The sequence below is a fragment of the Sus scrofa genome, chromosome X (genome assembly GCF_054392235.1).
Source record: "Sus scrofa isolate SSC_HxYL_T2T_F1_AM1 chromosome X, Sscrofa_HxYL_maternal_Yorkshire_Landrace_v2.0, whole genome shotgun sequence".
NCBI classification, from domain to species: Eukaryota; Metazoa; Chordata; class Mammalia; order Artiodactyla; family Suidae; genus Sus; species Sus scrofa.
The window spans coordinates 51053087-51081083 of NC_139401.1; the positions used below are offsets into that span (position 1 = coordinate 51053087).

The 27997-nt window shown below is 46.3% G+C and overlaps 1 protein-coding gene and 1 non-coding gene across 2 annotated transcripts; both read left to right on the forward strand.

Annotated features, from left to right (window-relative positions):
- Nucleotide 1: 1 nt before the first annotated feature.
- On the forward strand, nt 2–27995 carry GNL3L (G protein nucleolar 3 like). Its single transcript, XM_005673659.4, has 16 exons — nt 2–89; nt 2282–2349; nt 9097–9137; nt 10091–10198; nt 11514–11630; nt 12934–13017; nt 13169–13304; nt 14397–14500; nt 16451–16595; nt 18572–18659; nt 19164–19338; nt 19423–19565; nt 20143–20279; nt 22335–22462; nt 26200–26419; nt 27659–27995. Exons 2-16 carry the CDS (start codon nt 2331–2333, stop codon nt 27739–27741), a joined length of 1728 nt encoding a protein of 575 aa, XP_005673716.1. The 5' UTR covers nt 2–89; nt 2282–2330; the 3' UTR covers nt 27742–27995.
- Nucleotides 24993–25051, forward strand: MIR10388 (microRNA mir-10388). Its single transcript, NR_162172.1, has one exon. It is a non-coding gene; the product is annotated as a microRNA mir-10388 (primary transcript).
- Nucleotides 27996–27997: the final 2 nt, after the last annotated feature.

The window sequence follows — 27997 nt, forward strand, 5'->3', positions numbered from 1 at the left end:
CGGAAGTCGGAGCCTCGCGGCAGCAGCGCAGCTTCTGGCCCGTCAGGGTTGCGCTGTCTTCTCCACTCGGATCTCCGCCGGAAGCGGAGGTAAGAGACGACTCTCTTTTTTTCGTGGGGAGTGCTCTCCCAGCCAGCTGCGCAGAAAGGATCATCTATTTGGGGTGCAAGCAAAGGTGCCCTCTGCTCTTTAATAGAGAGGTAAAGAGTGGCGTTCCTTCCAGGGTAGAAGGGCCCAGATGAGGGACAGGGATTGCTCCGCACGTGGACAGGCGCCCAAATGCATTCTTGCGGGGTAGGGGGCATCGACCCACTCCACCTAGACAAGTGTAGACCCCTGGACACACTGTATGGAGAGTTACAGACCCCGCTTGTGTGGAGTACCCGCCTCATTTTTAGAATACTGAGGCTCCATTCCCCACTCTCCCTGTGTAGACAGGCGTGGATACCATAAAGGTGTGGCGATGTCAGCCCCATTCGTATAGAGAGACACATTTCCCTCCTCATGAGGGTGAAAGACGCAGATTTATACCGGCGCTGAGGCACACAGATTCACCTCTGCGCACCTTCCCTTAGGACCGAAGTTCTGATTTATTTACTCGCACCCTCGCCCGACCACCAGCTCAGAAACTTTTAATATACAGAGGAGTGAGCCTCCTTTCCTTACCGTCGAAACCTAGAGACCTCCCTGCCTCGCCTCCGTGTAACTAATTGACTAATGCCCCGCCCCTGCTCCTGCAGAGGTGGTAGACCACCGCTCCCTATGTGGTTGGAGGCACAAGCCTCCGTCCACGGAGAACTATGTAGATTTACCCCTCCTAGGTTGGAATGAGACCCCGTTGTGGAAAATCAGACCTGACCACCCTCCCCAGGCTCTGGCTTACTAAATTTGTAAAGGCTTGACCCACCAAAAATGCCCCGCAGCAAACAGCAACAGATCTTAACCCACGAAGGGACAGTCAGAACTGCTTCTCCTGGGGCCTCCAGAATAGAGGGGCTCAGATTTGATCTTTTTAGGTAGACACAGATCATCCCTCCTCTCCCCCTTTCCCCAAGGATTTAGCATCACCAGCTGTGGAAAAGGGAATAGAAAGGTATAGCCTTGCAATGTTGAGAGGCAGTGACATCATTGATCACCCCACAGTGTGTGCATATATGGACACCCTCCTTTATCCAAGGTAGAGGAGCTCAGATCTTTTTCTCTCTAGCCAGAAAAAACAAACAGGACTCCCTGCTCCCCTAGTGTAAGGGCCATTCCACTGAATTTATAGCTGTATTCCCCCTTCCCACATGGAGAGAACCAGAGGTCCTATTTCTTTCAATATTAGCACACTGCTGACTTCAGCCCACATGCAAGATAAGCAGATTGTGCTCATCCCATCTCCATGGAAGAGTCTGGAATAGCCCACTGCAGGCAGAGTGCAAACCCCATTCATAGAAGTTTGCATAATTGCCCTTTTGTTAGTATGGCACTAATGTCACCTTGTAGTGGAGCTAGGTATAATCAGTCCCATCCCATGGCCCTCCCCAAGGTAAAGAGACTCAGAACTCCCTCTCATTTCCCTGCCACACAGAACTTCTCTCCCATGCAGCAGAGATGCACACAGCCATTGTGGCAGATTCTCCATTTCCTCTGTATCCTGGAATAGAGTGACAAAAGGCATCCTGTTCCCTTCCCCCCAGTCGCCAAGGAACAGACCTCACCTATACATGCAGATGCAGTTTTTTCCCTCTCTCCCCCAAGATTTTGCATGGGCCTCAGTCCACATAGGCATAGATAAAAAGCCCTATTCGGAGGTTCCTTTTCCCCAGGGTAGATTCCTGAGATACGTCTTTCTTCCCCACTTCCAGGGTAGATGAGACTAGAACCCTCTATTTGGGGAAGAGAGATACTGTTAATACCCTGTGTAGGAATAGCTTGTCCTTGCATATCCCTCTTCTCTTAGAGTAGAAGGGTTTAGTGCTAGTCCTTTCCTTATCTGGAGTATATAACCCTATAGGGTAGAGAATTGAGGATCAAGGATCCCATCCGCTGCATTGAGGCACTGACTCCACCCAGGTAGAGAGGTTTAGTCCTAGCCTTTCTTTGAGTAGTGTGATTGTACTCAGTCATAACAGGCACCAGCTCCAGTACAGCCCCTTCTCCCAATTCCTGTAATTGTTAGTGTTTCCTTATTATGTTCTTTAACATTTTATTTTGCCTTCAGGGGGCTCAGGAGGGGGCTTGTAGCTTTGTGGTTCCCCTCTCTGTCTTCAAATTGGTTCTCCTTCCATTTTGACAGGAAACAAAAGCCTGGAGATTTGAATCTACCTGCTTTCAAGCTAGTCATCATGATGAAACTTAGGCACAGTGAGTTTCTTTTAACCACTTCTTCCCAATCCCAAACCTAAATGAATATTCATAGTATTTCATGGCCGCTTTTAAAAATTCCCTAGTATGGGAGCTCATGTTGTGGCTCAGTGGGTTAAGGACCCAGTCTTATCTCTGTGAGGATTCAGGTTCCATCCCTCGCCTCGCTCAGGCGGTTAAGAATCCTGCGTTGCCGAAAGCTGCAGCGTAGGTCACAGGTACAGCTCATATCCGGTGTTGCCGTGCCTGTGGCATAGGCTGGCAGCTACAGCTCAGATTTGACCCCTGGCCTGGCAACTTCCATATACTGCAGGTGCAGCCATAAAAAGAAAAAAAAAATAAAATGAAAATCACCCAGTATGTACCAGCTCATTCAGTCTGTCTTTTACATATGGTATTATTGTTGTCTTCCAACTTCCTTCTGAGGTAGTGCTCCCCTTATCCTCCATACCCATTTTATAGATAAGGAAACTGAGGCTCAGCAAAGTTAAGTGACTTGATCAAGAGACTGCAGGTGAATAGCAGTAAATACCATAGCACACTGCCTATAACCTTAACACAACCTAGCATTTTTCTTTATTTTTCTTATATTTTCTTTATAAGTTGGTATCATAACTTGTACCAATGGTTAAGAGCATGGGCTCTGGAGCCAGACTGAGTTTGAATCTCACCTCTTCCATTTACTAGTTGTGAGACCTTGGGCAAGTTGCTTAACTTCAGCAGTCTCCTTAAATAAAAAACGGGGGAATGGGGGGGGGTAATAATAGTGACTACTTAATGATGTATTAGTGTTTGCCTGACAGTGTTATTATGAGGACTTAATGACCTAAAATAGGTAGTATAGTTAGAATAGTGCCTGGCACATTATGAGCATTCTGTAAGTACTGGCTTAAAAGATTCAGCCTTTATTTCGCTTTGGAATTTAGTCCCTCAGAGGATGCATACACTGTCCTGTCACTAAATTATTGTCTGACCTCTCTTGAGCTTTGGGTTTTTCTTACCTATAAAACAGACAGTGTGGACAAATTGCTGTTCTTTCTACCCTCTGCCCTCAAGATTCTTTTCCTTTCCTTCTCATTCTTTTTTTTTTTTTTTTGTCTTTTTAGGGCCACACCCTTAGCATATGGAGGTTCCCAGGCTAGGGGTCTAATTGGAGCTACAGCTGCCGGCCTATGCCACAGCTGCAACACCAGATCTGAGCCTCGTCTGAGACCTACACCACAGCTCACGGCAATGCCGGATCCTTAACCCACTGAGCGAGGCCAGGGATTGAATTGGCAACCTCGTGGTTCCTAGTTGGATTCGTTTCCACTGCGCCATGACAGGAACTCCTCCTTCTAATTTTTTAACTGGATAACTCTTGCTTATTTTTCAGTTTTCAACTTATACATCGCTCATCCTGTGAATCCTTTCTGTTAACCTCTTCCCTTAGTTTCCACTTGTCTGTGCACTCACAGGAACTGGGACTATTGACACTGTATGCTTGGGTCTGTCTCTTCACTACTCTGTTAACTTCTCACTCACGTCTGGTTCATCTTCGTGTCCAAAGGACCCAGGCATAGCTGTTTGCCAGGCACTAGAATGTCTCAGTTAGTAGTGCTAACTCAAATCCCCCTCCTCCCACCACAATGCTTACAGCCTAGAGGGAGAAGACATGTGATACATGGACTCTTCCTTATAAGAGGGGAGGCAAGGACAATAGGGCAGTTCTGGTTCTGTGCTTCCCGGCCTTTCTCCTGCATAGTCTAAACAGAAAATGATAACATTTAGATATCACACTGGGTAGACTGGATGAGAATTTTGTAACCCAGTGGCTTTGCCTATGTAGGGCCCTGTGGAAAAAAAATTCATTTATTTTAATCAAAAATTTCATCAAGAATCTGACTGATTATGTCAATACCAAAGCAAAAAATCATTTTTTAAGCAACACAAGAAAAGTAACCAAAATTAGTTTTACTCTATTTAAGAACATCAAATACCAGATAATAATAGAATTACTGATAATGATGGAAAAGACAGTAATTAGCTGGTTAAATAGAGTATATGCATACAAAGAAACCCTGATAGTTAAAAAAAATGAGGAAATCTTATATAGAAAGACTGTATTGTATGGAAAAACTGTTAGATGAAGAGAAAAAAGCAAGTTGCTGGCAGGAGTACATAGTATATCAGCCTTCTTTGGCGGAAAGTGGGGGGAATTTGCATTTGCATAAAGAGACCGGAGGATGCACAATAAGCTAATAATGTGATCAGAGTTCAGAGTTCTCTTGTGACACAGTGGGTTAAGGATCCAGCGTTGCCACTGCAGCAGCTTGGGTCCATGCTGTGGTGAGGGTTTGATTCCTGGCCCTGGAACTTCTGCATATTGCAAGTTGGCCAAAAAATGAATAAATAGTAAAGTGGCTTCTTGTAGGGACTGCAGTAGCTAGGGACAAGTGTGGGAGGGTGACCTCAAAATACATGGTTTTAATCTGGAACCATATGACTGTATTACTTGTTAAAGAACAATCATATACACTATGTTAGTGTGAAAATGGTGAACATTAAATAGGAAAACTTTATATGCACCTACAAAACAAAGACTTCATTGGTAGATTGCAGCTAAACTATTGATCAGACTAACTAGCATGATTGCAGTGGAAGAATCGGGAGGTGCTGCATGGTGCAGCTGCCTACCCTGGGCTAGCGATACCTTGAACCCAAATGGTAATAATGATTAAGTCTGGGAAGGTTATTGACAAGCTCTCCAAAGTGTGTTCAAATACAGTTCCAACTGTTGTACATTTTTGAATGGTTATTTAAAAGGGGGGTGTAGGAGTTCCCTTGTGGCACTGTGGGTTAAGGATCTGGTGTCATTGCAGTGGCCTGGGTCACTGCTGTGGCAAGGGTTCAGTCCCTGCCCCTGGAACTTCCACATGCTGTGAGCGTGGCCGAAAGAAAGAAGGAAAGAAAGGAAACTTTCCAACTATTAAAAAAAAGGAGGGTGTGTTTTATCATTTAAAAGATTTATAACCATCAGTGCTTGATGGCACAAGTGTGTAATCCACTGTAGTGACAGATTATGGAATGTAAGCTGCTCAGGGAGGGAGATAGAGTGGGTATTGAATAAAGAAGAGAGTAACATCAGTGTTTCTGGAAGTCTCTAGGAATTTGAGTAGATGAACTTGAAGATAGTTGAGAGGGGTGTATGAGACTGCTTTCCGAAGTACAGGCAGTCACAGATGATGATCACAGATGTCACCGTGGCAGTGAGTAGGCAGGTGGCTGTATGGAAGGCGGTCCCTGGAGGTGAGGATGGTGAGGAAGTGACAAGTGACCAGGTGATTACTGATGTTTCCCAGGTTGAATATGGCAGGAGTTGGGTTGAAAGTAAAGCTGTGAGTCAGGTGCTTCAATAAATGAAGAAAAAGTGACTTGTAGGTGACAGGCGTAGCAGCAATCTCAAAAACAACAGGATTTCCCCCCCTCTATCCCTGCTGCCACACACACTTTTTTTTTTTTTTTTTTTGGGTCACTCTCGAGGCATGCAGAAGTTCCTGGGCTAGGGATTGAACCCACACCACAGCAATGACCTGAGCCACTGCGGTGACAACACCGGATCCTTAACCTGCTGAGCCAAACTAGAACTCCCCTCCTCTGCACGTTTTTAACAAGAAGGAGAAATTCATTTGGCAATGGTGAGTTGGGCCTCTTCCTACTGGCCCCAAGGTACTCATGTTCATATAAAACAGTAGCCACCTTTCCAGAGCCCTGCAGGTGAATCATTGTCCTTAGGGAAGAGCTAAGTCTCTATTAAAGCAAGAAGTTGGGAGATTGGGAGTATTTAGAGGATAGGAGGTAGAGTCAGTGCTAGGCTGGGTGTACAGGCATGTAGTGAGGTAAGAGTATAGGAGATGATAGGTGAATGGAGAGATCCATCTTTGAGTATTGATGTGACAGTTGGTGGATGAAGAAAATCCTTCAAGGTAGTTATTGAGCAAGAACAGGAACCTGGGTCTGGCTGGCTAAAAAATGGTAGCTTTTTTCTCTCTGAAGCTATTAAAAGAAACAATAACAAGGGGCTTCTGGGTGTTGCAGTGTAAGTGAGTGGTGACTGCATCACTACCTTCTTCCCCACTTCTCTCCCCTTCCTTTTCCTCTCTGAAGCAGATGTTTTTCCCCTAAGTGATGTATTTTCTTTCATCGAGTGCCTGTATTCAGTGCAGGCCCTCATTTTCCGGGGAAGTTAGGCAGATGGAAATTGTTGAGTAAAATGGCTAGACCTGGTTCATTCCAAACCTCACATTCTTTTCATTGCAGCATGAGTACTTTGGAATAAAAGGAGGCTTGGGATTTGATTTTTTTGTTGTTGTTGTTACAGGGAAATTCTACCCATTCACATTCATTATGATAACTAATATGTTTGGTTTAATCTCTACCATCTTATTTTTTTTTCTTTTTAAGGCCGCACCTGCAGCATGTGGAGGTTCCCAGGCTAGGAGTTGAATCGGAGCTCTAGCTGCTGGCCTGATCTGAGCTGCGCCTGCGACCTACACCACAGCTCACGGCAACGCCAGATCCCTAACCCATTGAGCGAGGCCAGGGATCAAACCTGCAACCTCATGGTTCCTACTCAGATTCGTTCCTGCTGCGCCACAACAGGAACTCCTCTACCATCTGATTTTATATTTCTTTTTTAAAAAATTAAAAAAAATTATTTTGTCTTTTTATGCTGCACCTGTGGCACATGGAGGTTCCCAGGCTAGGGGTCCAATCGGAGCTGTAGCTGCCCGCCTACGCCACAGCCACAGCACCACCAGATCCGAGCTGTCTGCGATCTACACCACAGCTCACAGCAACACTGGATCCTTAACCTACTGAGCAAGGCGAGGGATCGAACCCACAACCTCATGGTTCCTAGTTGGATTCATTTCCGCTGTGCCACGAAGGGAACTCCTGATTTTGTATTTCTTGTTTGTTTCTTCTTAGTCCCTTATTTATTTCATTTTAAAAAGCCAAACAAATTTTAGAAGAATTCCTTCACCTGTAATTATATAGGTAGTTACATTCATGTATATATGAAACATAACTAAGTTTCTCTATCCCTTTACCAAGAATAAATAATAACTACTTTTATTTTACTCTTCCAAAACGAGGCCTTTAGCATGGTTTTATGCTTTTGCTTTTCTAACCACAATTGCTTGATTCCTGGATTTTGTTGAATAATTTGATATTTCAGTTCTATTTCCTTATAATATGCTTCCTGGAATTTAAAAATACTTTCTTAGTATGTGTTATACTTCTTAGCCACACTACTAGCATTATCTTAATGGATTTCTTGCCTACCATTATTTGTTTCCTTTAGCTTGAAATCTTTTTGTTTTGGGGGTGGGGGACATCCATGGCATGTGGAAGTTCCTAGGCCAGGGATCAAATCTGAGCTGCAGCTATGACCTACCCCACAGCTGTGGCAGTGCCAGATCCTTAACCTGCTGTGCTGGGAAGGGGATAGAACTTGTGCCACCTCAGAGACAATGCCGGGTCCTTAACCAGCTGTGCCATAGCAGGAACTCCTTTTTTGTTAATCTTGATGCTCCATGAACCTTTCTAGTCTGAAGCTTCAAGCCTGTTTTCAACTTTGGAAACTTTTATCTATTATTTAAAAAAATAATTGCTTCTCCACTCATATCTTTTTCAGGATCTCCTTTTATTTAGATACTAGTTTTGCTGAGTCCATTCTCCATTTTCTCTTTTTACTCATAATTTCCATTTCTTTGGATTTTTGTTCTCTTTTGAGCAAGTTTTTCCGTGATCTTCTAGCTTATTAATTTGGTTGTTAGTGTTGGATCTTCTGTTTTTCACTATATCTATTGAATTTTTATTCAGTATCAAGTTTGGGGAATCTTTCTCACACAGTTCCTTTGAAGTATTTTCTTGAATCTACTTAAGAATTTGCAGTAGTATTTGAATGCTCTGTTTCCTACATTGACTCTACTTTGGTATGAATCGCCTGATGTGATTAGGGTGCCCTTTCTCTGTCTGGTAATCTCAAGCTGCTCCTGTATTTGTTTGTAGTATGTATCCCGAACTTCTAGGATAACCCCCCCCCCCCGTAGGAATTCCTTTAGCCCCTTTTTAAATGGTGAGAATTAAGGGAAGCCATACTTTCTGAGGGGCCAGCTGTGAAGGGGATGGCAGGTAGGACTTCTCATTGAAGAGGGGAGAGGCCTCTTAAGTGTCTGGGCTTCATTAGGGCATAGTTGTGGAAGGTGAGCTCTCTCCTCCTTGTATCAAAGGGAGGCTGCAGTTTAGCTGAGTCAGGCACGTTCCTTTGGAGGCAATGGCACGAGCAGGGTCAGCAGGAAGGGGCAATTCTCTCCCCCTGTGCTGAGGGCATGTAACCTGACTTAGCTTAGTAGGGACTCCAGATCACCTACTCATGCTGCCAGCCCCCCAACTCCAGCCTGGTGCCAAAATTGTTGAGCTGCCCCAGCTAGAGGTTGGGGAAGAGAGGAGTGAGAAGCACAGGTTCAGGTTGCTCTCTTCACAGATTCCCTTAAGAACTGCTTCACTTTGCACTGAATACCCGAAACATATCCAGTACCTCCTCTGAACACTGTTGCTGCCAGCTCCATATCTGTCTTGTGTGAGGCCTAGACAGACATAGTCTCCGAGGCTTCCTTAGGTTCCCAGTGTGGCGTGACCTAGATTAAGGTTTCAACAAATGTTGGATAGGTTGATGATTTTTTTTATTTGTTTGTTTTGTAGAAAATAAAAAGCCAGGTAAAGGTTCCAAAGGCTGCAAGAAGGTAAGTTGGTTCTACCCTCAGGTAAGGTATACTCTTTGGGGGTAAGGTCAGGAATAGGTTACTTGCCCTAGAAGAGCCCCACAAAGCCAGTAGGTGTTGAATGACTCCAGACAGAGCACCGCATTTGAATCAGCATAGCTGGCTTTCCCTCCCTCTCTGGGTGTCTTCAGCAGAGAATCAGCAGCATTTATTAAGTTCTTACCACAAACCATACACTGCTTTGTGCTTGGTTTACCTTGGTAAGGATGCCATTGTCCCATTTTTTTAGATGAAGAAACTGAACCTCAGTGAGAAAGTTCCTAAGTTCCAGGTAGCACAGCTAAGACTTGAGTCTGTCTTATTCCCAAGTCCCTATCGCTCATGAGGAGGAGGGAGGCTCAAATAGTTTTTGGCCCTAGCTCCTGGATCTCCTAGCTTAGAAAGTTGTATACAAGTAGGACTTGGCCTAGAGCAATAATTCTCAAATTTTAGCATGGTTAAAGTGCTCAAATTTTCACCAGCCCTCCAGAATCACCTGTAGGGTTGGTTAAAACACAGATTGCTGGGCTCTACCCCTGAATTTCTGATTCTGTAGGTCTGTCTTGGTATCTGATAATTGGTGTTTCTAACAAGTTACCAGGTAGTGCTACGACTGTTGTTCCTGGGGTGAACTTGGAGAACTACTTAGCATTCCCTTGGCCTTTACTTGGGAAATCTTTCTAGTTCCCACTGACCCCTACCACCTTTCTGGGGTCCTTCACTTAGTCCAAGCCTGGCTAGGGTAGGAAGGGTCTCTCTAGTCATATGGGCAGACCTCCGGTGACAGAGCTCTTTTTGTTTGCATCTCTCCTCCTTTGCCCCGCAACTACACTTCTGAGTAGCTTTAACACCACTCCCCCCATCCTGGGAAGGGTGATTTTCATGAGTTCATTGTTAGCTCTGTTCATTTTTTCCCCCTCGTATGTGGTGACCAGCCTGCAAAGCAGAATGGAAAGAAAGCAGCCTCCAAAGTGACCTCTGCTCCCCAGTTTGTTCACTCCAGTGATCATGCCAATCGAGAGGCTGAATTAAAGAAGAAGAGGGTAAGCCCTGGAGTTCTACTGCGGTGCAGCAGGTTAAGGATCTGGTGTTGTCACCACAGTGGCTCAGGTCACTGCTCTGGTGCTTGCTTGGCCAAAAAAAAAAAAAAAAAAAAAAAACCACCAACAAAAAAACCCCACAAAAGAGTGTAAGCCCTTTCTTTACCTTAGGGGAGAGAGAGGGTTTGGCTTGACTGCCAGGTCCACAGAGTAAGGCAAAGGTCAGGAATTCCCACTGTGGTATAGTGGGTTAATGATTCAGTTTATCTTTGCGGAGGTGCCAGTTCAATCCCTGGCCCAGTGCAGTGGGTTAAAGATCCAGCATATGCCAAGGGGGTGGCTGAAAAGGAAAAAAAAAAACCAAAAACAAAGAAAGGCAAAGGCCAGAATTGTTAGGGTTGTCAAGGCTTTTTGTAGAAGGGGGAAGAGAGGGCAATTGGCTTGATACTTGATTTGGCATCTCCATTTGCTCACCTCCCAACCTCCTAGCCCATTGCTGTCTGGTTTATGTTCTCACTGCACCCACTGCTGGAATGATCCCTGCTAACCTCACCAGCACATGCTCTGACATCCCTAATCTTATTCAGATTCTCAGCATTTGAGACCATGCTTTCTTTGAAACACTCTCACTTCAATTTTCCTATCATCTCACTCTCTGGGATGTCCTTCTTTCTCTTCTACAATCTCTTTTACTTCTCTTTAAATGATGGAGCATCCCATTTCCTTGTTTTCTTTTCCTCTCTGGTCTTAAGTGGTTTGCTCTGTCTAGAACATATTCTCTCTCGACTTCACATATCTTCTTTGTTTCTTTTTTTTCCTTTTCTTTTTTCTTTTTAGGGCCCCACCCACAGCCTATGGAAGTTCCTGGGCTAAGGGTTGAATCAGAGCTGCAGCTGCTGGCATACACCACAGCCAAAGAAATGTGGGGATCTGTGCCACGTCTATGACCCACACTGCAGCTTGAGGCAATGCTGGATCCTTATCCCACTGATCAAGGCCAGGGATCAAACCCACATCCTCATGGATACTAGTCAGGTTCTTAACCCACTGAGTCACAACGGGAATTCCCATCAGCTTCACATACCTTCCTTGGAATAGTCTCTGCCACACTTTCCCTTCCTTCATCTCTTTCTTTTTCTCAAACTCCTTATCTATTGCTGTCACATATGCCCAAAGTCTGTATCCCTGTTTCTCCACCTGTGTCGTATCACACTGTTTTCTTTCTCTGTCACCAGTACCCTGTTACTCTTGGTCTTCCATCCCTCCCTCAGGCTGCAGACCTAGTCAGCTACAGGTCTGATGTGTGTTCACTTGTTAGGTTGAGGAGATGAGGGAGAAGCAGCAGGCTGCCCGGGAGCAAGAGAGACACAGACGCAGGACCATCGAGAGCTACTGTCAGGATGTCCTGCGACGCCAAGAGGAGTTTGAGCGCAAGGTAAGAGTCTTTGCCTCTTGGTAGGACTGGTGTGGGTTTGTGCAAAAAGATCTTTTGCTATTGCTCTATGAAAGGGAAAAGGAAAGGGTGTGAGATTGTTAGAGGGAGAGTAGAGAATCAGTGCAGAGAAGATGGAAAACGGTGGGGACAGGGAGAAAAGGTGAGAAGGAGGTGAAGAGCCATTTTTAGCTTTTTCTGTGATCATACATCTCTGGATAGGTTAACTCTTCCAAGCTGGAACCAAAAGACTGGGGAGTGGGAGTGGGGAGGTGTTGGCCTAGGGAATAGTGGGACAGGAAGAGTAAGAATGTGAGGGGAGGAGTTCCCGTCATGGCGCAGTGGTTAACGAATCCGACTAGGAACCATGAGGTTGCGGGTTCGGTCCCTGCCCTTGCTCAGTGGGTTAACGATCCGGCGTTGCCGTGAGCTGTGGTGTAGGTTGCAGACGCGGCTCGGATCCCACATTGCTGTGGCTCTGGCGTAGGCCGGTGGCTACAGCTCCGATTCAACCCCTGGCCTGGGAACCTCCATATGCTGCGGGAGCGGCCCAAGAAATAGCAGCAACAACAACAACAACAACAAAAGACAAAAAAAAAAAAACAAAAAGAATGTGAGGGGAAAGTTGAGAGAGTAGTCATCTTCTTTCTAGGACTTCTTACTGCTTTACTGGCATATATTCTTGTCTCACAGAATATGCACTTTTTTTTGGGGGGGGGTCTTTTTAGGGCTGCAGGTTTTGGCATGTGGAAGTTCCGAGGCAGGGATCTAATTGGAGCTACAGCTGCAGGCCTAAGCCACAACCACAGCAAGGCCAGATCCCAGCAGCGTCTTCAACGTGCACCACAGCTCTCAGTAATGCTGGATCCTTAACCCAATGAGCAGGGCCAGGGATTGAACCCGTGTCCTCATGGATACTTGTCGGGTTTGTTACCGCTGAGCCACAATGGGAACTCCTCAAAGTCCCTTTTCTAATGTTAAGTACACATTTTGCTTTCTCCATCCCACGTTCTCCATAGATGGTTTTTCTTACTTACACCTCCCTCTTACACTCCTCCCTTACACACACAGGTGCACATTCAGGCCTCTAGCTGATGCTTGAACACACACTTACAAATAGGCACACGTGGTCCATGTGGATCTATGCTTTCTTCTTCTAGTTCCTGACTTTGTTGGCTGTTCAAAGCTATTCTTTAGTGAGATGGGACTCCCATGGCTCTCCCAGCCTGCCATGATTTCCATAGATGGCTCTCACCCTCTTTGCTCCCCTGCACCATTCTCTCTCTCTTTCTCTTTTTTCCTTTAGGAGGAAGTTTTGCAGGAGTTAAATATGTTTCCTCAACTGGATGATGAGGCCACAAGGAAGGCTTATTATAAGGAGTTCCGTAAGGTATGGGGGGTCCATTTCTTAAGGCTCCTTTAGGGAGGGCACCAATCCAGTCCCATCTCCTCTTCAAAAGATGGAGACATTTTCTTTCATGAGCCTATTGATTGCTACCCAGTTCTTTCCTTACCTTCATCTTCCATTTTTTGCCCTGCAGGTGGTGGAATACTCTGATGTAATTCTAGAAGTCCTGGATGCCAGAGACCCATTGGGCTGCCGCTGCTTCCAAATGGAGGAGGCTGTCCTGGGGGCAGAAGGCAACAAGAAGCTGGTCCTGGTCTTGAACAAGATTGGTGGGTGTTGGACGATTGGCTAAGACAGGGTAGGGGCCAGGCCTTCTTGAAAAATTAGCTCAGACCAGCCCCTGAGACCCAGCAACTCAATGGTATTTGTAACAGTTGTGCAAGGTAGGAATTCTTGTTCCAGTTTTTAAGGCCAGGCATTTGAGAGGTGAAGTCACTTGTCTAAACACACACACATGATATAGCAGAAGTTAGGGATGGAGTTAGAGCCTGTCTGCCTCTCAGTCCTTTGTTTTTGCCATTTTGAACTTTATCTGTGCTGACCAACCCTGGTGAGTTTCTGTCTCCTCCACAATGAAACCCAGATACTAGGACAGAAGAGCACACGGGCTTAGGAGTCACTCAAGTCTGGGTCTCATCTCAGTTGTGCTGTCTGTTTTTTCTGGGATCTTGAACAAGTTGTGTCACCTGAGAGCTTCTTTCTGTTCCTCTAGCTGTAAAATGGGCTCTGATCGTCCTAACCGCACAGGGTTGTTGTGAAAATTAATAGTAAAGTGCTTGGTACACACATGGCCAGTACTTCATAAATGGTAGCCCTTCTTGTCTTCTTCTCAAAGTTATCCTTGACATTTGGTACAACCTAGAATGATCCATGGAGGGGGATGGAGAGCATAGTCTTTGGGAGGTGTCTGGCACCCTGGACCTCCTGGCCTGGAAGGAAGGCATCTGGAATAGTTTATCCATTTTCCTTAAGGAAACAGAAGTCTCCTCAGGGAGGGCCAACTGGTCCCCTAGATTAGATTGTCCTTTTTTTTTTCTTTCTTTTTTGGCTGCCCTGAGGCATATGGAAGTTCCTGGGCCAGGGATCATATCCAAGCTGCAGTTGCGACCTATGCTGCAGCTGCGGCAACAGTGGATCCTTTAACCCACTGCGCTGGGCCGGGGATCAAACCTGCACAGCAGAAATTCCTAGACTGTCCTTTTAAACTATAACCTGGGGACTGGATGGAGACTGGCAGGGCCAGAGAGATATCTTTTGGTAGGAGGTGGGGTCAAGCCTTGGGTGTGGGTGTCTGCATCTCTGGAATGAGCCATCCAAGTGATGTTCTCCTTACCAGTCCTGTCTGTTCCTATTTTCCCCAGACCTGGTCCCCAAGGAGGTTGTGGAGAAGTGGCTGGATTACTTGAGGAATGAGCTGCCAACCGTGGCTTTCAAGGCCAGCACCCAGCATCAGGTCAAAAACCTGGTAAGCTGGGGCCAGGGGCATCTAGCCTTTTTCAGGGTAGCCTGGGGCTAAACTGATTTCTAATTATATCATTAACATAGTGTTTTCAATATACAATATTAAAGTATACAGAAATATTAGTTGCTTCTAGGGACAAAAACTAGGTCCTGGAGAGTATTTTTCAGTTTTGCACCAGGTGTAAAACTTATTGATTAGAAATTGACATGACATTGTAAATCAACTATAATAAATTAAAAAAAAACCTTACTGATTAAAAAAGGAAATAGGAAGGAGTTCTCTTGTGGCACAGTGGGTTAAGGATCCTGCATTGTCACTGGAGTAGCTTGGGTCACTGCTGTGGTGTGGGTTTGATCCCTGGCCCAGGAACTTCCACATGCTGCAGGCACAGCCGCTCCCCCACCAAAAAAAGTAGAAAAAATAAAAAACAATTACAGTTGACTCGAACTAAACGGAGATTAAGGGACATCCACCTTCTGCATCATCAGTGGAAAATCTGTGTATAAATTATAGTTGGTCCTCTGTATCTGTGGTTCTGCCACTACAGATTCAACCAACTGCAGACCATGTAGTACTAAGGTATATATTAGTGAAAAAAATTTATATTTAAGCCACCCTCCAAACCCATGTTACTCAAAAGTCAGCTGTATAGGTGAAACTTAAATATCCTTTCACCGGTACCCCTAATCCAGTCTCCTTTATCCACACCCAGAGGGAATTACCATTGTTAGTTTTGTGTGTATCCTTCCAGATGTTTTTCTGTGCCTTATATTACATGTGGAGATATGTGTGTGCGTGTGTGTAAAGAGAAAATAGTGTTTGGGGATATTATATATGTCATCCTGTGGTTTCTGTTTTTGTTTTTTTTTTTTCCTTGGAGGTCTTTCTATAGAGTTCTACCTTTCTGGCAGTAAATAAAATTTGTTTCCAATTTTTAAAAAATTATTATAACCAGTACTACAACACATACCCTTACACATGTCTTCTTGGCCAGTGGTCAAGTGTGTAGGTTGGGTACTGAGAGGTGGAGTGGCTGGGTCATAGGCTTTGTGCATTTTACAATTTTCCTAGACACTGACAAATCACTCCCTAACCACCCTGGTTCCTCCACCTGTCCCCACTAGTGGCTGTACTGATTTATCTTCCCGCTAATGGGGTAGATGAATGTGTGAGAGGACCTATTTCCCCTTCACCCTTGTTATCCGTCATTAAACATTTAAATCTTTGTTCATGTGGGAGAAACATATCTCTTTTATATATTTTTTGGCCTTTTTGATGGCAAAAATGTGAAGCATCCTTTTCTAATATTTTCTTTCATTTGTATTCCACTTTAAGGATATATCTCCTTAACCTCTTTCTTATTAATAGATAGGTAGGTCAATTCCTATTTTACAGCATCATGGTGGATAAGTAAGGACAGAGGAAGGGATGAAAGGGCATTCTGGGCAGGAATAAGGAGATGGAGGTTGAAATAGCCTTGTCCTGTGTGAGGAATCAAGGAATGATAGGCTTTATGTGGGTAGGCACTATCTCTTCCTTCCATAGAAGGAGGAGGAGGGAAGGGACTGTCTCCATTGTGCAGACGAGGTTCACTGAGGCCTAGAGAAGGGGGAGCAGGATGCCTGTGAGAGGCAGAACTCGGAACTCAAACTTGGCCTGTCTGAAAGCCAGGATACTATTCCTGCCCCTGCTGAGGGAGGCAAGGGACATGTGTGTCTAGGCAGAGGTAGAGACAGAAAAGACTAGAAGATGCAAAGTCAGTGGAAAAATAGGTTTTATGGAAGGAGGGAAATGGCAGGTGTTCGGGGCCTATGTGAGAAGCTCTCCGCTTCAGTCTGGTGGTCTTGGTGATCACAGGGAAGCTGTCCTGAAAGTTTCCCTGAGAAATGGGAATCTGGGCTCAGACCACATCTCCCACCTGATGCCTCTTCTGCAATATCCCTCATTTTCCAGAATCGCTGTAGTGTGCCAGTGGAGCAGGCCTCTGAGTCACTACTGAAAAGCAAAGCCTGCTTTGGAGCTGAAAACCTCATGAGGGTTCTGGGGAACTATTGTCGCCTTGGTGAAGTGCACACCCATATCCGTGTGGGTGTTGTGGGTAAGGCCTCGGGAGGTCATGGGGCCTAGGCTTCTTCCTTGTGCAGGGGTTTCACTGGGGGAAAGAATTCTGGAAACTTCATGTTACTTTTTAGCAGGGCAGGGGTTGGGGAGGAGCCATTCAGGAAGGGATTTGTGATTTGTAATTTGGATTGGTGAACCTAGGAAGGCATACTCAGAATCACCACCATGCTCTAAGTGTTAGAATCGTGGACCAAATGCAGGGGGCGGGGCTTGGAGTTGACACCATCTCATCCTGCCAGACCTGTGGGAGGGATGGGTGAACATTTCCCTTTCATAGATATGAACACTGGAGACTAGAGAAGGGAAAGGGACTTGTGGAGCTCCACCCTGACAAGGCAGAGCTGAGGCTCAAACCTGGGGCTGTCTGGAATCCAATGTACCAAAGGAAGGCTGGTTTGAAGGGAATAGGGAAATTGACAGAGGCAGAGATAGACCAGCAGGGAGAGGAAGTGAAGCCAAGAGAAAAAGACAGTGGAGAGAGAGGTGGATACTGAGCAAATGCATAGACACAGAAAAAGATCTGGGAAGCCAAATGGTGGGATTGGTGGAGAATAGAAAGGGAAGACAGATTTGAATGACAGAGGTACCCAGAGAGGGAGATTTGATTGAAAAGACATGTTCAGGGACCTGCAGATAGAGACATAAGAGGGCTAGAGACCCCCGCTATGTAAGTAGAGAGCCAGATGTGCATACCCAAGGAAAGAATGATAGAGCAAGCCATACACAGGGATAGAGAGAGATTCAGAGGGAGGTGCACATAGAAAAAGGCAGGAACAAAGATGCAGACACAAGGGGAATGCATACCCAAACCTATACACACATACAGATTCACCAACACATGTACAGATTGACAAGTGAGGAGACATGTCAGACCCAGAGGAAAATACATACAGACCAGTCCCATCCCACACACTCATCCAGCCTCTTCACCCCGCTTCCCCAAGCCAATAGAGCCATAGAGGGATACATGTGCCCAGATACACTTGACTGACTTTCAGACAGTCACACACCCAGAATCACAGAGAACGATACAGGTCTATGATGAGAGAGATACATATGTATATATAGAGAAATAGAGACAGGATTAGGGAGGCACGGGCAGGAAAAGAGATGAAGTGAAACACGTACACAGGGGCGTACACACAGAGAGAAAAAACAGACTGAGCTGAGAGGGAATTACAAAGAGGCAGAATTGGTAGAGTGGGGAGAACTGGAGAGAAAGGGCAATAGCCAGAAGGAGAGATAGTGAGATAAACTGGCAGAGAAAGAAGTGCTGAGATACACAGAGAAAGAAAGATATGTTAGAGAAAAAGGTGAAATGAGAAAGACAGAAATGGGAAAAGTTTAGAATGAAAACAACCAAGAGACACAAGAAATGTACAGAAACTTCCCCCAACACAGGCACATTTGTGAGAGAGTGGTACATGTGTAAGTTCTAACACACAGCGAAAGAAAATGGTGGGAATGGGAAACCCAGTGAGGAGGAAACAGACAAGGACATCCGTAGAGTGAGAAGTGCTTATAGATGCCCAGAGAAACACACACCACAGGCAGAAAGCTGCTCAGAGATTGACATCTGGAGATGAGCCCCCTCCCCTGTGCCAGGTGAATTACAACACCAGGACAGATAGTTCTATTTCATGCCACTTCCCAAGGTCCACCCTCCATTGGATTGTGTCACAGAGGCCTTGCATAGAGCATTGTTCCTAGCTTGGTTGTAGGTAGGAGTGAGTGCACATCTAGAGAGAGGGACATGTCTAGCCAGTGTACTCACATATGGAGGAAAGAGATAGAAATGTCATGGTGGGGCTTGGTCAGGGCCTGGGACAGGAAGGCAGGAGGCCAGCCAGATTCTGTGTTTGGCTTCCCTGTGGCCTGGCCTCCCACACACAGGCTGTCCCAAGTATTCCTGAGGGCCCTTCCTGCCCTGAGCCATCTGCTGCTCCTTTGTAGGCCTTCCCAATGTTGGGAAGAGCAGCCTGATCAATAGCCTGAAGCGCAGCCGGGCGTGCAGTGTGGGAGCCGTTCCTGGGGTCACCAAGTAAGCACCTGCCTGCTCCTTCACTTCACAGCTCCTTGACCCTGCCATTCCCCCAACTCCCACACCTTCAACCCCTGTCCCTTACCTTGGACCAGCCTCTGACCTTTCCGTGGGTGCGGGAGTCTCGCTAATAGCTCTCATTTACCTGGCACACTTGGGGTGTGGGCTGGTCACCCAGCTGGGTACTTCCTCCCTTAGCTCCTGGAAGCCTCCCAACAACCATGCCTAATTGGGCTCTGATGAGCAGCTCTGCTTTCTAGATGAAGCAACTGAGGCTCAAAGAGTCAGAAGCTTGCCTATGGTCCTGTAGCTCAGTCCCCAGTGGTGGAGGCTAGACTACAGTCAGACCCTACATCTCTCCACATTCATCTGTGTGTCATCCATCTGCCCCTCACCTCTCCTCCCAACTGGGTGCTTGGGGCCTAGAGGATGCCAGACACATCCTCTGCTCCCCACCACCCTGCGATCTCTCTTATCTCCCCTACCCCCTACCTGCCTGCTCAGGTTCATGCAGGAGGTTTACCTAGATAAGTTCATCAGGCTGCTGGATGCCCCAGGCATCGTCCCAGGACCCAACTCAGAGGTTGGCACTATCCTGCGCAACTGTATCCAGGTGCAGAAGCTGGCAGACCCCGTGACCCCGGTGGAGACCATCCTGCAGCGCTGCAACCAGGAGGAGGTACATAGGACTCTTGCTCATGTCCTACCCTGCTTCAAGGGCCCTTCCTTTTTCTTCATGATTTCTCTTCTTCCTCTTCACCAGATTTCCAGCTATTACGGTGTCTCCGGGTTCCAGACCACTGAACACTTTCTGACTGCAGTGGCCCACCGCTTGGGGAAGAAGAAGAAGGGGGGCATATACAGTCAGGAGCAGGCAGCCAAAGCTGTCCTGGCTGACTGGGTGAGGTGAGGAAGGGGCTAGGGGTAAGGGTGAGGCATGCTGGGAGTCAGGCTCCACATAGGGCCTCATCTGTGTTCATTGCAGTGGCGGGGTAGCCGGACTTCCTGGGTCCTGGGACAGGGAAGGCCAAGGCACCAGGTCACGTCCTGCTTAGCAGTTTATTTATGCCCAGTGATTTTCTCGCAACTCAGCCTCTTGTTCAGAAGCTACTGTCTGGGTTTTCTAGTTGACCCTTAGTTTCTGACTTGGGAATTCATTTTCTCTTTGGTCATTTCCTTTTTTTTTGGTTTTTTAGGGCTGCACCTGTGGCACATGGAAGTTCCCAGGCTAGGGGTTGAATCAGAGCTATAGCTACTGGCCTACACTGCAGCCTCAGCAACGCAGGATCTGAGCTACGCTTGCAACCTACACCACAGTTCACAGCAATGCTGGATCCCTGACCTACTGAGCGAGGCCAGGGATTGAACCTGCAACCTTATGGATACTAGTCAGATTCATGTCTGCTGTGCCGCTTTGGGAACTCCCTGGTCATTTGCTCTCTTAATGACATCACCACCAATTTCTTCCCACCTCCCAATGCAGTGGGAAGATCAGCTTCTACACACTCCCACCCTCCACCCACACTCTGCCTACCCATCTCAGCGCTGAGATTGTTAAGGAGATGACTGAGGTCTTCGACATTGAGGATACCGAGCAGGCCAATGAGGACACCATGGAATGTAAGTGTGGACAGGTGAACTGGCCTGCCAAATGCCTGGTCCTACTCTAGTGGAGCCACACAGACCTGACAACAAATCCCACATTTAAAAAAAGTTATAATGATTTTAATTTTTTCCATTAGAGCTGGTCAGATCCCACATTTGACCTCCCCCTGCTGTGGCCCTACTCTGTCTCAGGGGAAATTGATTAACCAGTCTTTTTTTTTTTTTTTTTGTCTTTTTGCTATTTCTTGGGCTGCTCCCGCGGCATATGGAGTTTCCCAGGCTAGGGGTCTAATCGGAGCTGTAGCTGCCAGCCTATGCCAGAGCCACAGCAACGCGGGATCCGAGCCGCGTCTGCAACCTACACCACAGCTCATGGCAACGCCGGATCGTTAACCCACTGAGCAAGGCCAGGGATCGAACCTGCAACCTCATGGTTCCTAGTCGGATTCATTAACCACTGTGCCACGACGGGAACTCCTGATTAACCAGTCTTAAACTTAATGTCTTTTTTCACAGGGGTAGAGAATTGTAATCTGGGTCATGGGGGTGGGAGTACCGGCTGGATGTGGGCTCTTGGTGGATAGGAAAAAAAATCAACAAAGTATCTGGAGTGGGGTGAGGCGCTTTGGAAGTGCGAGGTTCCTTTCCCATCTCTTGAGATCTGGAATGGACTGAGAGTCTCCTCTCAAAAACCCCTTCTCTCATGTTGCCCCAGGCTGTGCTGCAGCCATTGTGTATCCATTCCTAGATTTTTATTTCTACCCCCATTGGCAGCTGAGGCATCTAAAACACAGAAGGGTGATATTTGCTGAATAGTGCATTGTCAGTGGCAGGCAGAGGTGGCATTCAAACTACTTCTTTTGCTCTGTTGTTGAAGACTCTCCCAGCTCAGAGTAGCTACGTGGTTAAAAGAATGCACTGCCTGGATTCAAATTTGAGTTTTTTGGCTAGGTGGTGCTGTGCAAATTCCTTAACCTCCCCATGTCCCATAACATCATCTGTAAAATGGGGACAGTAGTACCCACCTGATAAGATAGTTGTGAAGACTTATTTAATATATAAGATACTTAAAGTGCCTGGCATGTGGTTATTTGATGGAGTACAAAGGTGAGACTTTGAGAAACTCCTGTAGGAAGTTTGATCTCTTTGGGTGCTCTACTATTTGCACCTCTGGTTGATAACTTTTCTTCTCTCTACTCCGCCCAAGAAAAGTGCTTGGTGCTCTCTGGGCCTGTCTGGACGCTGGGGGGGGCAGTGGAGAAAGCCTTGGCTAGCCTGGCTTTTTCTCTTGAGGGCCAATAATTTTTCTTCTCTTGGCCTTTTCATGTGACGAATGAGGACAAGAGGCTTGCCTGCTTCAGAGTATCTTCCCCATGTGGCTTTGGGCAAGTCAGCCCTCTTTCTGAACTTTATTTTTCTATCAAGTGGGAAGTTGGGTGGAATTGGAGGGACAGGTGGGGCTCTGGCACTCAAAGTGCACTTTGGCAAAAGACTGAAGTCCTGAATATTGAGAATAGGGAGAGGTTAGTGGTGAGAGTTTCCTAGTTGCCCTAGTGTTGGATCTTGAAGAGTGATGAGAGATTAGAGGCTCAAGGAAGGGGATGGAGGCCAAGTTTAGAAGAGGTATGAGGGTCATGTGGGCCTAGGGCAATGCGCACATTTGTGGTTTGCAGTGGAGGCCGGCTCTAGGCATGGCACCAGAGCGTTAGGGAGAGAGGCCTGGTCTTAGAGAGGGAATCCCAGTAGCTGCCATTTACGGAGTAGTGTCTCAGGCCAGTGCATTTCAGGCATCCTCTGCTGAGACTCACAGGACCCCTATGTCATAGGGCTTGTGGCATTCTCATTTGCCAGATGAGGAAGCTGAGGAAGACCAGCTCCCAGCAGGCGAGCACCCTACTGCAAAACCCACACCTTTAATCCTTTGTCATGTGGGCTCCCAGCAGGAATAACGGAGCCTTCCCTCTGGACTCCCCTGGGCAGCGTCCGCATATCCTTCCCACTGAGGCCTGACCAGAGGTCTGGGAGCAGGGAAGAGCCAGGGGCCTGACAGTGATATTGTTTGTGTTAAAGGCTTGGCCACTGGAGAATCTGATGAGCTGTTGGGTGACATGGACCCGCTTGAAATGGAGATCAAATGGCTCCATTCTCCAATGGTGAAAATAGCAGATGCCATGGAAAATAAAACCACCGTGTATAAGGTACCTGTTCTCTCTCTTTTTTTTTTTTTTTTTCATAGCAACCTTATCCTCTGCCCAGGGCTCTGGGAAATGCTCAGTCCCTTCTGGCTGGCTCTCACAAGGTCTGCTTATAATGCTTGGAGATGTGGGTCATAAAATTCACTTCTGGTGGGCTCCTGGGTGCTTGGCAGGTGCCTTATTTGCCAACCAGTGACAGGTCCAAGGAGGAGGCATACTCTTAAGCAGCTTTCCCAGTCCAGCTCTAGCGCAGAGAACAGGATCCCCATTAATCCACCCAGTTGTTCAAGTTACAAACTTGGGCATCCCTGAATCTTCCTTCTAACTAGTATTTTGGATCTTATACACAGTCAGTCACCAAGCCCTGTGGCTTTTTCCTCCTAAATCTCAAGAGATGCTTTTGGCTTCTTTCTATCCCTGTAACACTAACCTAAGCTTATATTCATCTCTCACCTGGTTTGTAGTGGCCCAATCTGACCATGTCACTTGCCCTTTCATGGCCCCCCAACACCTGCTGGATCAAGTTGATGTTCAATGCTATGACTCTTGGGAGGCTTTTTCAACCTCTTTTTCTGCCAGTACCCCCATCTTTGTCTTTCAGGAGGTCACAGTTTAGTGGTTTCAGCCATAGACATCTACACTGTGATTGATGAGAGACACATAGGCTGGAATTGGGGGCAGAGGTTGGGAAAGCATGGGTCTAAGGGCCCTAACCTATACTACTCATGGGTCAACGAATTCTTCCTGGGGGCCTTGGTGCTTCTGCCACCTTTTGAAGTCTAAGGAAATCTCTGGGCAATGGGGGCAGCAGCCTGTTGGCAGGGGCTCATCCTGGGCGCATGCCAAGACACAAAAGGGTAAGTAAGAGCAGGGTATTTTGGGAAAATCACTAGTGGTCTGAAGTGGCTGGAGTGGGGGTGGAGGCAGGGAAAGATGAATCTGGTGTCAGAGGACAAAAGGCTTTGAGTTTGACTTTAGATGGTGGGTGATAGGTAAACACTGAAAAATGGATCATTTTGAGGGACAGGAAAAGAATTTAAAAATTTTTTCCTATTTTGTTTATTTATAATTTTTTTTTTGTCTTTTTGTCCTCCTAGGGCCACTTCTGTGGCATATGGAGGTTCCCAGGCTAGGGGTCAAATCGGAGCTACAGCTGCCAGCCTACACCACAGCCACAGCAACGAGGGATCCAAGTCACGTCTGCGACCTACACCACAGCTCATGGCAACGCCAGATCCTTAACCCACTGAGCAAGCCCAGGGATCGAACCCGCAACCTCACGGTTCCTAGTCGGATTCGTTAACCACTGAGCCCCGATGGGCACTTATTTACAGTATTTTTTGACTGGGTACATGGTATAAATTTGAAAAGGTAAAGAGTGTGTACAGTGAAAAGCAAATCTCTTGCTTTTCTCTCCTAGCTACCTTGCTCCCTTCTTGGAGGTGGTCACTATTAGCAGGCCTGAGTATCCTTTCAGAGCTTTTCCATCTTTACACACAAACACACACACAACACACACACAAACACACACAAGCAGATAATAGATCAATTTTAATTCAAGTAGTTGCATGCTGTTTGTATTGTTCAGCACATTGCTTATTTCATGTACAGATTCATTTTGCAGATTGTTTCATGTGATTACTTGAAGAGCTGTCCTTCGTTTTTGATGGCCACATAGTGTCTGGGTGGGTTTTGTGATTTTTTTTTTTTTTTGGGCTGTGCCTATGGCATGTAGAAATTTCCAGACTAAGGATCAAACCCACACCATAGCAGCAATCCAAGCTGCTGCAGTGACAATACCAGATATCCTTAACCCACTGCACCACAGGAGAACTCCTAGAAGGGAAGCGACAAGGTCAAGTGTTTGTTATTAGAACTATTACTCTGGGAGTTCCCTAGCAGCCTAGCTGTTAAGAATCCAGTTTTTTCACTGCTGTGGCTCAGGTCACTGCTAAGGTGTGGATTTGATCCCTGGCCTGGGAACTTCTGCATGCCTTGGACTCAGAAAAAGAAAAAAAAAAAAGCTATCACTCTGGTGGCTGCAGTAAATACCAAGTCAGAAAGAAAGGAGCCAGAGTGGAATTAGGGAGTCCAGAAAGGAAACTACTACCTGTATTCTGTAAGAGATGATGAGGCCTGCACTGGGGCATTGGTAGGAATCACACCATTTCCATCTTCATAGTTTTGAAAGTTCCCCCAGTGTTTGTAGGAAAATCAGTTTAAAGTTATGTGTTTAATGGAGTTCCCTGGTGGTTCAGTGGGTTAAGGATCTGGTGTCACTGCAGTAGCTCGGGTTGCTGCCGTGGCATGGTTTCAGTCTCCGGCCTGGGAATTTTCCTATGCTGTGGGCATAACCAAAAAAGTTTAAGAAATTAAAGTTATGTGTTTAAGGATTATCCCCTGATATTTCTCACTGAGCCCATTAGCCCTAGAACAAACATATCATTTTCTCTCAGGGACCAGTAGTAGTTCCCTACTCTGTACTACAAGTTCCAGACTCAGGTTCAGGGCCCTGAGTAGGGCCACTCCATCGCACAACTCTGGGAAGTACCATTTAGATATGCTATATTGTGAATGGTGCTCCAGGGTTGTACAGTGTGGTAGCCTTGCCTTTTCCCCGCTCTAGTGTAGCAGATAGTCATACATACAGAATCCTGACTGCTTGAGTTCTAATTTATTCCACTGCTTACTTGCTGTGTGACCTTAGGTACCTCATTTGTCAGAGCATTGTTGCAAGGATTGAATGAGTTAATACATTATGTGTGTGTGAATACATGTATACATATACACAAGCATGTATATGTATGTGCTTGGAAGGGTACCTGGCACATAGCTTTCTGTCAATATTACCATTTACTGCCCACATGTACCTTCTATTCCAGCCAAATAGATACCTTTTTGGGTGCCCAGGTATGCTCTGTGCTTTTCCAGTGTTTAGTCAGGAGTGACCCATCAGCAGAAGTATGTTGACCACCACCACCCCCTCAGCCTCTGTCACTCGTGCTGCATTTCTTTGGTGGGGACTTAGCACATTCTAACTTGTGGTGTGGTTGGTTTTTTCCTCTTTAGTCTGGTAGCTTCCTGAAAATGGAACTGCATCCAACTCATTTCTCCAGCATTTCCCCATTATAGAGCTGGGCATAAAATAGGTGTCAGAACATTTGATAAATTGAGTAAGACTTTGAAGGGTCACTTTGAGCAGAGAATCATTTTAATACCAATTGTCGTTGTCAAGTAATTCTACTTTTTCATTTTATTCTTTTTTATTTTATTTTTTTAAGGCTGCACACATAGCATATGGAGGTTCGCAGGCTAGGAGCTGCAGCTGCCAGCCTACTCCACAGCCACAGAAACATCAGATCTGAGCCAAATCTGTGACCTACACAATAGCTCACGGTAATGCTGGATTCTTAACCCACTGAATGAGGCCAGGGATCGAACCTGCAACCTCATGGTTCCTAGTTGGATTCATTTCGACTGGGCCACGATGGGAACTCTTCATTTTATTCTTATAAAAGCCATGCAAGCTACCCATTTGTCCACTCCTATTTGTTAGACGAACAAATTGTGGCCCAGAGGATAAGTAAGCACCTGCTAGTCTGTGGTGGAGCTAGACTTGAAGCTTAGTCTTGCATGGCTCCAGGCTTCTGTTCTTATGCAAGCCTGTCCCTGCCTCCTTTGCAGAAGTCTTTGGAGGTACTCCAGGGCCCAGACCTCACTGTCGCCCTTTCTTTCCCCAGATTGGAGATCTCACTGGGTATTGTACCAATCCAAACCGTCATCAGATGGGGTGGGCTAAGCGCAATGTGGACCGACACCCCAGAAACAACAGCACAGTGGAAGTCTGCTCAGTGGACCGCCGCCCGATGCTACAGAGAATCATGGAGACAGACCCTCTGCAGCAGGGCCAGGCTCTGGCATCTGCCCTGAAGAATAAGAAGAAGATCCAGAAGCGTACAGGTGGGGGTCCCTGACCACCCCACTGTGCTCCAGAAAGGGCCCACCTAGAGCCTTATTTAGGGGCTTCTGAGTGAGCATTTCCATGTGTCCAACCCCAGGCTAGGGTTGGGGGCAGAAATGGGTTAGGAGGCTCTCCTGCTACCACAGTGGTTCTCAAACTTTAGCTCGTTTTAGAATTGCCTGGAGGGCTTATTGAAACACAGGTTTCTGGGACCTGCTTTCAGAGTTTCTGATTGAGTAGGTTGTCCATGGGGCCTGAGAATTTATGTTTCTAACTTGTTCCCCATTAGTGCTGATGTTGCTCCTCTGGGGACCACACTTGGAGGACCACTGGCCTAGTCTTATATATCAAATAGCCATTTATTTATCAGCTGCTTCTAATTCCTTTCATTCCCCCAGTCACCCAGGCCTCCCCCCAGAGGCAGCCATTTAATTTCTTGTATCTCATTCCTGAGGTAGGTGCACAGGCAAATATCGGTATGTTCTTCCTCTTTTTCTAGACAAATGGCTAGTCTCCTGAACGTACATTTTTGCCACATCATTTTTCCACTCAACATATATTATGGATAGTTATGCCTCAGTTCACAAAAGAACTTTCCCCTTTGTGTTAATGGTAGTGCGTTGTGTGGCTGGTCCATTTGGGTCACATGCTATATTAATTTTCACTAACTCATTGCAAAAGTCTTATTTGGTGAGGAAATTGTCACTGAAGACATAGCATGGTGAGGGAACCTAACCCAGCCTGGAGGTGGTGGTGGGGTTGAGGTGATAGAGAAGGCTTCCTGAAGGAGGTGATGTCTGAGGCAATCCTGAGGAACAGTAGGGTGTGGCTGGAGGATGGAGGTGAGCATTCAGGCTCAGATCAAAGCCCCTACTGCTATGCTGCCTCTTTCTTGTGAGAGATTTGAGGGTAATGGCAGGGTGCTAAGTTCAACATAGTGAAAGAAAATAGCTGTTTTGATACTAGGAAGGGATAAAAATACTGAAGCTTAGTAAGTCTGACACTCTGAGATTCAGGCTATGTTGGGGTGATCATTTCACAGGTAGATGAATGGGTCTACCTGCGAGGTTGAGCAGTGGCTGCCAGTAGGCCACCAGTTGTTTTGTTTAGTGTTGGAAGGTGATCAGTGAGCCAGTTTGGGAGTTTGATGCAGACCTAGGTAACCGTAGGCTAGCTCTTGTGGGCCTCCTGTTGGCAAGCCAATAACCAAGTAACTGACCGTTTTTTTCTACCTGCAGACAAACTCGCCAGCAAGCTGTCTGATTCCATGATGTCTGTCCTTGACCTCTCTGGCAATGCTGATGACAGTGCTTGTGACTGATCCACTGATCTCATCTCCCTCCCCTCCTCCAAGCACCAGATCCAGTGGGATGGGAAATAACAGATGAAATGAAATGGTTTGGTTCTCCCTGAAGCACCTGCATATTAAAAGAACTCTCCCTGCTCTTTCCCTCTATTTTTTTTGAGGGGAAAAAAATAAACAAAACAGTCCCAAGTGTCTGATACTGGCAAACCCAATACTCTTTATTTAACCCCTACTCTGTTTGTAAGATAAATAAAATAATCAACAGATCACT